General features: G+C 48.6%; 1 protein-coding gene across 3 annotated transcripts in view; it reads left to right on the forward strand.

The window, feature by feature from the left end:
- Positions 1-12884, forward strand: part of LOC135897865 (uncharacterized) — a 153192-nt gene that overhangs the window by 30506 nt on the left and 109802 nt on the right. For all 3 annotated transcript variants that reach the window (XM_070532785.1, XM_065426558.1, XM_070532786.1), the window contains exon 2: positions 10353-10462. In XM_070532785.1, coding sequence (XP_070388886.1) covers positions 10353-10462 — 110 coding nt within the window. The remainder of the gene's footprint in view (positions 1-10352; positions 10463-12884) is intronic.

The raw sequence follows: 12884 nt of genomic DNA on the forward strand, positions 1-12884 counted from the left end.
AAGTTTCGTCGAGGGTTTTTCTTTGCGTCTAAATGTCATCAAGCCTTTTTGGGACATTGTTCCGACCTTCAAGCAACTGTGATAACAATTCGGAAGCCGAGGGCCCTGGGTTGGGCTCAACGTCCCCGCATAGCATCAGCAAAGACAGCTATATATGTACAGTGAAAGCTCGTTAATTCGAACTTCAATAATTCGAATTTATGGATAATTCCAACTGTACGATTTGGTCCGGCCAAGCTCCACAGAAGTCTATTTATAGAAAAGTCCGTTAATTCGAACGCGAGAAGGTTCCCTCAAGGATAATTCGAACTACGCTCACCCGGCACACGGCCAGAGAAACGCGCCGACTGCCTACGCACAAGGCTGTATTGCCTCCTAAACGGAGAGAACGGCGAGAGAAGGCAAAATCGGAAAAAAATCTAACCGACACGGGGTCAGCCAGAAGGCAGCGGCGGCTGCCGCCTCTCCGTTCTACGTAACCTTCGGGACTTCTTGCCCGTTGCGAATCTCGGAGGCTTTGCAAATCTTGTACAGCTGCTAATGTTGTGCGGAGATGGCACGGCAAGCGCCAAAACACAGCGAATCAAGTACGTCGCAGCTGCGCTTGCAATCAAGAACCAACGAATCAGGGCCTTCGCCACCTTCACATGTTCGGCGTCTTTGTCTCGGCAGTCTTCATCGGTTGTGTACCTCTGTTTTCAGCTTAGGAGGTATCAGCCGTCGCGATTCAGTGTGATGGTGTTAAGCCTCGGCTAACGTTCGTTTTGGTGGGCATCGGTGGTGTGGCACAGTCGGACCCAGAGCTTCGACTTGGAGATGGCGTGTGCCAGCGGCACACGCCATCACTTTCTGACACGCCAAATTTCTGACATTTCCTACTGCTTCCAAATCGCAGTGTACTGTTGCTCTCCTTCACTTTCGTTAGTTCGAACTAACGAACTTTTACTGCATATATATATATATATATATATATATATATATATATATATATATATATATATATGTGTGTGTGTGTGTGTGTGTGTGTGTGTGTGTGTGTGTGTGTGTGTGTACAGTGAAGTAGACGCGCGTATGAAGCGGGTTATTGACGCTTCGGCCGGGGTCCGGCCTTCATCAGATTCTCTTCAGCAGATGCTGATGGAGGCCGGACCCCGGCCGAAACGTCAATAAACCGCTTCATCCGCGCGTCTACTTCAGTGGGAATACCCAGAACTGCTTTTCTGATTGTACATATATATATATATATATATATATATATATATATATATATATATATATATATATATATATATATGTGTGTGTGTGTGTGTGTGTGTGTGTGTGTGTGTGTGTGTGTGTGTGTGTGTGTGTGCCTGTTATGTCAAGAGCCACTCCTGCTTGGGCCCGAATAGTGCCTGCAGTATTTGTAAATATATAAATAAATAAATAAATAAATAAATAAACCACAAAGCTTTAGAAAATCGGCTTAAATACGCACATTTGCAGAAAGTGGGCCTGTGAACGCATTTGTGTCGACGTATATCTAACGCTAAAACGATCGCGAAATAAAAGTTCTTCAATTCATATTTCCTAATTGGTGCGTGCTGTACCCGCCGATCTGGAATAGCGAAATGATAGAGTCACTGCGTACATGCCAGTTCCTGGCCAATATCACAGAATGCGTAAGCACCACTTTGATACAACATGTATGGAACACTTAAGTGCTTTCCCATATCTGTACTGTGACAAAAAAGTGCATATTGTATGTGCGTCGTTCTTTCTGCATATACCTCCCCCTGCCATTCTAACCACGGCAAGGAACAAGAAACACATAGGTGAATGTGACTTTGCTGTCTGGGAATGTTTCACAGCGTTCATCCTTCTGTACGGATATACACATTTTAGCATAGCGTGCGAATGGCGTACTTCATGAAGATAATCATTGTGTAACGTCAAGGTTGTGACCTGTACGTTTAACAGGTGTTGAAAAATCTTAGAATTTCATAAAGCAAAAGTAAAGACAACGTAAGCATCGCGTTTAAACCAATACCATTTTGCTAAGCGCTATCTATATACCTCTAGCTTAGCTTAATACTCAGACTTAGATATGTAGCGCGAGTCGAATAGGTTAGCTTTACTACTCAGATTTAAATATGTAGCTCGAGTCGAATGCATTTCTTTATGTTTGGACAGGACGGCGCGAGATGTAGCAATATCACATAGGTCGCGAGTGACACAGTAATGTCACCCATTTCAATGCAGAAGGCATAGGCTCTTGTTAATGCCACCCTTGTCTAGAGGCGTGCAGCGATGGGACATCTAAACAGTAAATTCGTGGTCGGAGCATGTGGACCAGACGTCGAGATATTAGGAAGTGTAAAAAGTTGACAAATTATTTCGACTAAGAAATGGATTGCTCCCATGTTTGCATGTTATGCCACACCACAGGAATTCTGAGCAGTTATTACAGATTATTAAAAGGGATCTGCAAGCTTTCCATAAAGGGCAAGGCACAATACAGTGGAAGCTTAACAGTGGAAGTATCAGCGGCATGGCTGACACTGACTTCATTGACCAGATTTACCGCTCCACCCAGAAAGGCGCTCTTTTCTTCGTCTTTTTGGTGCTTACCTGTTGTTCCAAGCGGTTTTCTTCCTTTTCTGAATGTGTGCTATAGAACATATGTCTGAGTGTCTGAATACGTACGAATCTACACAAGAAAATATAACGCAGACACATTCCCAACATCTGCACCTGCCGCAGTTCACCCTTTATAAGACCACAATACTGACACGTGTACTTATCTTTATCGGGCGACCACGTTTCGCCTCTTAACAACTGTAATCGCACAGCGAGGGATGCGCCTGAATGTATCCGAGGTTTCTGGAAAGTTATCGACGCTTCTATCCGCGTGTCTGTTGTCGCCGAACCTTGTATTATCAGATTTCATCGCGTGACACGAATGGTGTAGAACTTTGTGGAAGACACGCGGGTCCCATCAGTTAATCTGGAACATTCGACGACTGATCTATAAAAGCCGACGCGCTTGACCCGCTGATCAGATTTTCGACGATCGCCGACTGTGTTCGCCGCTATCGTTGTGCTTTAAGTGTAGCCTGTTTTGTGGGCACAGGTTCGCCCAATAAAAGCTAGTTTTGTCTTTCACAGTACTGCTACTGTGTTCTCTCTTTACCGTCACTACCACGTGACATCTGGTGGAGGTGCTAGTGCGTTCATGTACCGAACGCCCCCGCAAAGCCGCGATCCAAGTCCGAAGCCCGAGGACAAAACCAACGTCGCCCAAGACCAGCGAGCTAGCCGCCGGCTGCAAGGACTGCCCCCAGAGCACGGACTCCTACCTGAGACGAGCAGGAAGATTGCCACCAAGTCCTCCCCAATGGCAGCCCCAGCATCCCCCGTCGTGCTGCAGCAGCCCAGGGAGCCCCCCACGTTCCGCGGTTCAACATTCGAGGACCCGGAAACCTGGCTCGAGACGTACGAGAGAGTCGCTGCATTTAACAGCTGGAACAGCGACGACAAACTGCGACATGTCTTCTTCGCATTGGAAGACGCTGCCAGGACGTGGTTCGAGAACAGAGAAGCCACGTTAACGACCTGGGACCTTTTCCGAAGCGCCTTCCTGAAGACATTCACAAGCGTCGTTCGCCGAGAACGAGCCCAAGCACTACTGGAAACCCGAGTGCAGCTGCCCAACGAGACCACGGCGATTTTTACAGAAGAAATGAGCCGCCTATTCCGCCACGCCGACCCGGAAATGTCCGAGGAAAAGAAAGTCCGGCTACTAATGCGTGGTGTTAAGGAGGAACTTTTCGCCGGTATGGTACGAAACCCGCCGAAGACTGTCGACGAGTTTCTTCGCGAGGCCACTAGCATCGAGAAGACACTCGAGATGCGAAACCGGCAATTCGACCGCCGCACCAAGGCTACAAACTATGCCGGAGTTCAATCACTGGCCTCCGAAGACCTGCGCGAGGCTATCAGGGCAGTCGTACGAGAGGAGCTTCAGAAGATCTTCCCGTCGTCGCAGCCTCAAGTGGCCTCGATCGCTGACATCGTCAAAGATGAGGTTCAGAGGTCGCTTGGAGTTCCGGAGGTGCAACCTCAATTACCGCAACCCCAACCCGAAGCGATGACCTACGCCGCCGTAGTACGCCGTCAAGGCCCACCTCAGCGACCGCGCCAGGGCCCTGTAACGTCCCAATTCCGTCGACCACCGCCGCCGCCGCCGACAGCGCGCCCACCCGTCGCCCAGCGGAGCTACCCGAGGAAGACCGACGTTTGGCGCGCTCCTGACCACCGCCCACTCTGCTACCACTGCGGGGAAGCGGGTCACGTCTACCGCCGATGCCCATACCGCGACATGGGACTGAGAGGGTTCGCCGTCAACGCGCCGCGTCCAAAGCTTGGAGAGCGCCCACGTGACATCGCCGACTACCTCACCGCTACTCAATGGAGCCCTCGACGACCGTCCCGTTCGCCGTCACCAGGCCGCTACCTGTCGCCGCAGCGCCGACCATACACCGGCCCAGCGCGGGGCCGCTCTGCGAGCCCATATCCGGAAAACTAAAAGCAGCAACCGATGGAGGTGCGGTTGCTGTTCGTCGAACTGACGAAGATCCTCCGCCGTCGACGAACATGACGAAGAAATCATCTCGACGACCTAATGACGACACGCCGCCGTCCCGAAGAAGTCGCGAAGCCAAGACTACACCGACGAAAGACGACTTGACGACGCAACGTTCCAGCTTCAGTTCAACACGACGCAGCCGTGATCCGACGCCAAGACCCAACTGCAACGCCAGACAAAGAACCACCGATCTCGACGTACTTCTAGACGGCCACGCAGTCACTGCCTTAGTCGACACAGGGGCCGATTACTCTGTAATGAGTGAACACATCGCCGCCCAGTTAAAGAAGGTTAAGACTGCATGGGAGGGTCCCCAAATTCGGACCGCTGGAGGACACCTCATTACGCCGACTGGAATCTGCACGGCAAGAATTATTGTTCATGACCGTACTTACCCTGCCACCTTCGTTATCCTGCAACAGTGTTCGCGAGACGTCATTCTCGGCATGGACTTCCTGAACCAACACGGCGCAATCATTGACCTGAAGTCGAAGTCCATAACGCTGTCGGAAGATCGAGCGATACCACCGGAGAGCTCTAGTAGTCACCGTGCTTTAAGTGTGCTCGAAAGTCAAGTCAGCATCCCGCCTCGCTCCAGCATTGTCATTTCCGTAGGCACCAAAACGCCTGCCGACGTAGAAGGCGTCATCGAAGGTGACCAACGTCTACTGCTAGACCGTGAAATTTGCGTCGCAAGAGGGATCGCTCGACTGCATGGAGGGAAAACTGAAGTGTTGCTGACAAACTTCAGCCAGGAGTTCAAGCACATCAACAAGGGCACGACGATCGCGTACCTCGAAGAAATTGCGGAAACCAGTAATGCGTTTGTCCTCTCGGATTCCGCCGCATGTAGCCCGACGACCATGGTTCCCGAACCAGACTACGACATTAATCCAAGTCTCCCAGTGATTAAGCAACAGCAGCTCAGAAGTCTGCTCCGACGATACAAAGGCTGCTTTTCGACGACATCGAGGATTCGACAAACACCAGTCGCCAAGCATCGCATAATCACCGAGGAGTACGCTCGACCACTCCGCCAGAGCCCTTACCGAGTTTCGCCGCGAGAACGCGAAGCTATAAGAGAACAAGTCGACGAAATGCTGCGCGACGACATCATCCAGCCGTCGAAAAGCCCGTGGGCATCCCCTGTTGTGCTGGTGAAGAAAAAGGACGGAACCCTACGTTTCTGCGTCGATTATCGTCGTCTGAACAAGATCACGAAGAAGGACGTATACCCCCTTCCACGGATAGACGACGCATTGGATCGGCTCTGCAACGCTAAGTACTTCTCCTCGATGGACCTCAAGTCTGGCTATTGGCAAATAGAAGTCGACGAAAGAGATCGCGAAAAGACCGCCTTCATCACCCCAGACGGCCTCTACGAGTTCAAGGTTATGCCATTTGGACTGTGCTCGGCGCCTGCAACGTTCCAGCGCGTGATGGACACGGTTTTAGCGGGATTGAAATGGCAGACCTGTCTCGTTTACTTGGATGACGTCGTTGTATTCGCCGGAAATTTCGACGACCACCTTAGGCGGCTTGCCACAGTACTAGAGGCCATCAAGTCGTCAGGGCTCACTCTGAAGCCAGAAAAATGCCGCTTCGCTTACGACGAGCTTCTGTTCCTAGGCCACGTCATCAGTAAATCCGGAGTACGCCCCGACCCCCAGAAAACAGCTGCCATCGCAAAGTTCCCGCAGCCCACCGACAAGAAGGCAGTGCGTAGATTCCTTGGCATGTGTGCCTACTACAGGCGCTTTGTCAAGGACTTTTCACGGATCGCCGAGCCGTTGACACGTCTAACTAAATGTGATGTTGAGTTCAAGTGGGAAACGCCGCAGGCCGACGCATTTGAAGAACTCAAACGACGCATGCAGTCGCCGCCGGTACTTGCGCACTTCGACGAGTACGCCGATACAGAAATCCATACTGACGCCAGTAGCCTAGGCCTCGGTGCCGTTCTAGTCCAAAGGAAAAACGGAGTCGAAGAGGTGATCTCTTACGCTAGCCGGTCGCTGTCAAAAGCGGAAAGCAACTATTCTACGACCGAAAAGGAATGCCTCGCCATCGTTTGGGCTACAGCTAAATTTCGCCCTTATCTTTATGGCCGGCCATTCAAAGTCGTCAGTGACCATCACGCGTTGTGTTGGCTAGCGAGTATAAAGGATCCTTCAGGACGACTGGCGCGGTGGAGCCTCAGACTACAAGAATACGACATCACTGTAACCTACAAGTCCGGACGAAAACACTCCGATGCCGATTGCCTATCACGCGCCCCCATTGACCCGCCGCCGCAAGATGACGAAGATGACGACGCCTTCCTTGGCATGATAAGCGCGGAAAACTTCGCTGAACAGCAACGGGCAGACCCGGAGCTAAAAGGCCTGGTGGAATATTTGGAAGGGCACACCGACGTTGTCCCCAGGGCATTTAAGCGCGGATTATCTTCCTTCACGCTTCGAAACAATCTACTCGTGAAGAAGAACTTTTCACCAGTCCGCGCAAACTACCTTCTTGTTGTCCCGTCAGGACTTCATCCAGAAGTATTGCACGCCCTACATGACGATCCGACCGCTGGACACCTCGGTTTTTCCCGGACACTATCGAGGATACAAGAAAAGTATTATTGGCCGCGCCTGACCGCCGACGTCGCCCGTTATGTCAAAACATGCCGAGACTGTCAGCGACGCAAGACACCCCCGACAAGGCCAGCCGGATTACTACAGCCAATCAAGCCTCCTTGCCGACCATTCCAGCAGATCGGGATGGACTTGCTGGGACCCTTTCCGACTTCAACAACCGGAAATAAGTGGATCGTCGTGGGGACAGACTACCTCACCCGCTTCGCTGAAACTAAAGCACTGCCGAAAGGTAGCGCAGCCGAAGTGGCGAAATTCTTTGTCGAAAACATCCTGCTTCGACATGGCGCCCCAGAAGTCCTCATCACCGACAGAGGAACGGCCTTTACAGCGGAGCTCACCCAAGCCATTCTGAAATACAGTCAGACAAGGCACAGGAGGACCACGGCCTACCACCCGCAGACGAATGGTCTTACGGAGCGGCTGAATAAGACCCTCGCCGACATGCTAGCGATGTACGTCGACGTCGAACACAAGACGTGGGATGCCGTCCTGCCGTACGTAACATTCGCTTACAACACGGCGGTGCAAGAAACAACACAGATCACGCCGTTTAAGCTGGTTTACGGCAGGAACCCGACGACGACGCTCGACGCCATGCTGCCCCACGTCACTGACGAAGAGAATGTTGACGTCGCTGGCTATCTCCAGCGCGCCGAAGAAGCCCGACAGCTCGCCCGCCTACGGATCAAGAACCAACAGAGGACCGACAGCCGACACTACAACCTCCGACGACGCTTTGTTGAGTACCAGCCCGGCGACCGTGTTTGGGTTTGGACACGGATACGCCGACGAGGACTCAGTGAGAAACTACTACGACGCTATTTCGGACCCTACAAGGTCATCCGACGTATTGGCGCTCTGGACTATGAGGTCGTGCCAGACGGCATTTCGCATTCACAGCGGCGCCGCGCACGATCTGAAGTGGTCCACGTGGTGCGCCTTAAACCCTTTTACGGTCGCTGACGAAATTCCTTATTTTTTGTTGTTGTTTTCTTTGCTACGGGTGTTTTTTTCGCTTGTATGTAGCATCGGGTCGATGCTTTTTAAGAGGGGGGGTATTGACACGTGTACTTATCTTTATCGGGCGACCACGTTTCGCCTCTTAACAACTGTAATCGCACAGCGAGGGATGCGCCTGAATGTATCCGAGGTTTCTGGAAAGTTATCGACGCTTCTATCCGCGTGTCTGTTGTCGCCGAACCTTGTATTATCAGATTTCATCGCGTGACACGAATGGTGTAGAACTTTGTGGAAGACACGCGGGTCCCATCAGTTAATCTGGAACATTCGACGACTGATCTATAAAAGCCGACGCGCTTGACCCGCTGATCAGATTTTCGACGATCGCCGACTGTGTTCGCCGCTATCGTTGTGCTTTAAGTGTAGCCTGTTTTGTGGGCACAGGTTCGCCCAATAAAAGCTAGTTTTGTCTTTCACAGTACTGCTACTGTGTTCTCTCTTTACCGTCACTACCACGTGACAATACATAGAGGCTAGCTTATACTGATCCTGAAAACGTATTCTTGGAACTCAATAAGCCAATAGATGTGGGCACTACGCGCTCGATAACACTACAAATGTTCAATAACTTTTCCGCAGCAACTTAGGAGGCGCGTTGCGAAAATGGGCTCTCATTGAGGATGGGAAATTTCCGCACAATAGGTACAGAGAAAATTTACGACAATTACCACAATATTCTTCAATAAAATGAGGGCAACATTGGACTTTACTCAACGAAGGGAACAGGCTCGCTTCACGAAAGGATACTATGCAATGGATCACATCCATATCATTAATCAGGTTATCGAGAAATCCGCAGAGTTCAATGAGCCTCTCTATATAGCTTTCATAGATTACGACAAACCATTTGATTCAATAAAGATACCAGCAGTCATATAATCATTGCCTATTCAAAGAGTACAGACCGCTTACGTAAATACCCTGCAGAATTTCTACAGAGATTCCACAGCCATCTTTATTCTGCACAAGAAACGTCGGAAGATACCTACAAAAAATGGATCAGACGAGGAGACACAATGTCTCCAATGCTATTCACTGCGTGCTTGGAAGAACTACTCAAGCTATCAAACTGGCAAGGTTGAGGAGTCAGGATCGACGGCGAATACCTCAGCAACCTTTGGTTTGCCGATGACATTGTTCTATTCAGCAACACTGCGGACGAGTTACAACAAACGATTGAGCACCTCAGCAGAGAGAGTGTAAAAGTGTGGTTGAAGGTTAATATGCAGAAGGCAAAGATAATGATGAATAACCGGGAAGGGAACATGAGTACAGGATCGCCAGTCAGTCTTTAAATCTGTGAAGGAGTACGTTTACTTAGGTCAACTAATCACAGGGAACACTGACCATGAGAAGGAAATTCACGAAAGAATAAAAATGAGTTGGATTGCATACGGCAGACATTGTGAACTCAAGACTGGAAGTTTACCGTTATCATTGAAATGGAACGTATACAATCAGTGTTTTTACCGGTGCTGACGTATAGGGCAGAGACTTAGGCACTGACAAATAAGCTTGAGAACAAGTCAAGGACCGAGAAAAGAACGATGGAGCGAAGAATGCTAGGCATAACTTTAAGACAGAGAAAGAGAGTGGTTTGGATCAGAGAGCAAACAGGTATAGACGATATTCTAATGGGCATCAAGCAAAAAATGGCGCTGGGCAGGTCATGCCATGCGTAGATTAGATAACCGTTGGACCATTATGGGGGCAGAATGGTACGGAGAGAAGGGACGCGCAGTAGAGGACAGCAGAAGACTAGGTAGTGAGTCAAAATTAGGAAATTTGGGGGTGCATTTGGAATCGGTTTGCGCCGGACATTGGTTATTGGAGATCGCAGGGAGAGGTCTTCTTCCTGCAGTGGACGTAAATAGGCTGATGATGATGATGACGATGGCTATAGGGTTAGGCTGTCGTTTCTTTGCAGGCGCTGCCCAAATTCACTGTGTTTTCTTGCGACACGCTCTACATGCATGCTATTAAAGCAACACGACTGCTACTTACGATTTTCTTTCTGGAGGGCTTTTTTTGCTAAACCAGATATTCTGCTTGCATTGTTTCAGCACTCTTCCTTGCATCACCGATTGGCCGCGCTACTAACTTTTTCTTCAAGAACTGCAGCCATTACATGCAAGAAGTGAAGCCGAATCCACCGAACTACCTAATTGTCGAGGTACGTCTTGCCATTTTGTCCTGCTGATGTGGCCATGGTATGCTAACCCGAGCATCATATCATGTTGCTGCAGAAGCCGTGTGGTTAGCAGAAATTATATGCGTTTTCTATATTGAGGCTCGCGATTTCTTTAAAAAAATCACACGCACCACCTAAAATGTATGCGCGTTTCTCTTGGTTAGGTTATTTACAGATAACGAAGCAGCGGCTCTTATGCATTCCCGTTATGCATTCCATAGTGTCAACATCACGGTTGTTGAATTTGTGTTTGACGCAATTTAGTAATGCGTAACCACGTGCTTCCATCAACATACAAAGTCAGGCTAATGGCGTATTACGGAAATAATTCTAAAGCTTGGCTGGGTATTCTAAGCAAAATTCCGTTACAGAAATTTCAAAAAGACATGCTTTAGGCGTATTTATAACAGATTTTTGACTATTTGTCATACTAATGTTTTCACAATGCTTTGGGAGTGGTTGATTTTCTAATTTGTTTGAAAACCCCATTTACAGCATATTTTTCACAAAATGCGTTTTAAGCTTTTTAAAGCTAGGGAAGATAAGGTAAATAAATTAATTGCTCTTGATCGTTTTTACCATCAAATGATACTTCGAACATGACTAAATGTAGCATTTACAGACGCAATTTTTTAAATCAATCTAATTTACTCTTTTAGCCAAAACACTCTGGTGACTGTTACCAATTGAAGATTTGAAGCGGCTCATTGGACGAGCTCATAACCATTTCCACAAATGCAGGACTTTGACGCTGCTAATGGTTACAGTCCAATTAATTCCCGCCGAATTCACACAGAAAGAATTAATTTTACGAGATGAAGTGGCCCTGCCCTTAGTAAAAGCCCATGAGTGTCTCCCTAGTTCGCGGTTGGTCATCGGATTAGCATGAAGCGACTGAGGTGGCGGCTTAGTACGAACGCTCACTTGCTGTTCGCCCGCCTGTGAGGCACACGCAGTTATGTCCCTCACGGGTGCTTGCTACGGCATGAATGTTCCGCTGTCCATAAGTTCAGTTTTCCTTTATTTTGTGAAATTGCCCAGAATGCCTTATTCAGTAAAGATTAGTAGCATGAAGTATTTGGATTTCTAGAAGCGGCTTAAGCTCATAGGATGGCGCGCTTGAAGCCTTTCATTGGGATCCATGTCGGAGCCCTTTTAGTTAAAGAGGTAATTGGACTAATTTGCAGATTTAGCAGTCGAAATACTACGTCGCGTCATCTTCAAATCTATGGCTATCGTAAATGCCTTTAAAAAGAAATCCCGCCATTACCCTACGCGTTCGTTCTAAAGAAACTTCGAACGCATTTCGCGAGAAACCCAGCTTTTGCTGCCGATTACATGTGTGCTAATAACGAAAGATAAATTTTATTAATTTTAGACATGAATAATAGTCGCGCTCTTGTTACTGAGACTGACGCATTCTACAGCAACAATGTCAGCAACACCACCAAACAAGGCATGCGAGCAAAACATTAAGCGGCGTCCGCAGAAAATCCGCCAATCAGTTTTGCACAACCTATACTTTGAGAGAATAGATGAATACTATTGTTATTTGATACATGTGCTGGCGCTTCCGCTCAGTGCTATGGTTATCAATCGATTAAACATATTACTTCACCGATCACAAACCAGATATTAAACGCTCGAATTGCTTTCTGGGCTGACGAGGGGTGAGGCCAGGCTCCGAAGACTATTGCTCTGTAAATGGCCTATCATCCAGATTATTTAAACCGCACTGGAGAGTCTGACATTGGGTATCAGAGGAAAACCAGTGCACAGAAGATGGTTGATGGTCCCTTCACACAAGAACACATTACTATGACTTAGGGGGCACCTCGTGGCTACAATACAGATATTAAAAGTCGTCCTTTGGATTGCTCTAAGGAAAGACGGCAGTTACTTTTCGGTTTCTTAGGCGCGAAGAAAGAGCCATTGCAGTGTTTTAAGAAAAAGACATGAAAAAGGGGACGCTGACGAGACTGCCACTTGGAGTAACAGGCAGCCTGCTCCTGCTCACAGCTTAAAACGGCGTGGTCAGACATGTTTTCGAACACCAATAACATAAGCGAGTACTTCGACTTTGACAAGCTAGTTCGGAAGGAGGGCTGATACAGACAACTAAGATGGTCAACTGTGTAGAGAATAGCAAGCAAAAAAGGCGGAATGCATCTTACAAAGAGTGTCGACGGAAATGCGGTTAGCATTCGAGCCCGTTTGAAGTCAAGTTTACTTCAAGCAGTAGTGGTCATTTTGAGACCTCCTTTGCTTTGGCTATATGCAAAACGCACTCTTTTGAAATGCAGTATGACCACCATAGGCACGATGACAATGAAATGACGTTTCTGAAGTAGTGGCGATAGTAATGTGACCGCGTGATTACGACGCCTTGCCGACAAGGATATCC

Source organism: Dermacentor albipictus, chromosome 2 (genome assembly GCF_038994185.2).
Source record: "Dermacentor albipictus isolate Rhodes 1998 colony chromosome 2, USDA_Dalb.pri_finalv2, whole genome shotgun sequence".
Classification (NCBI taxonomy): Eukaryota; Metazoa; Arthropoda; class Arachnida; order Ixodida; family Ixodidae; genus Dermacentor; species Dermacentor albipictus.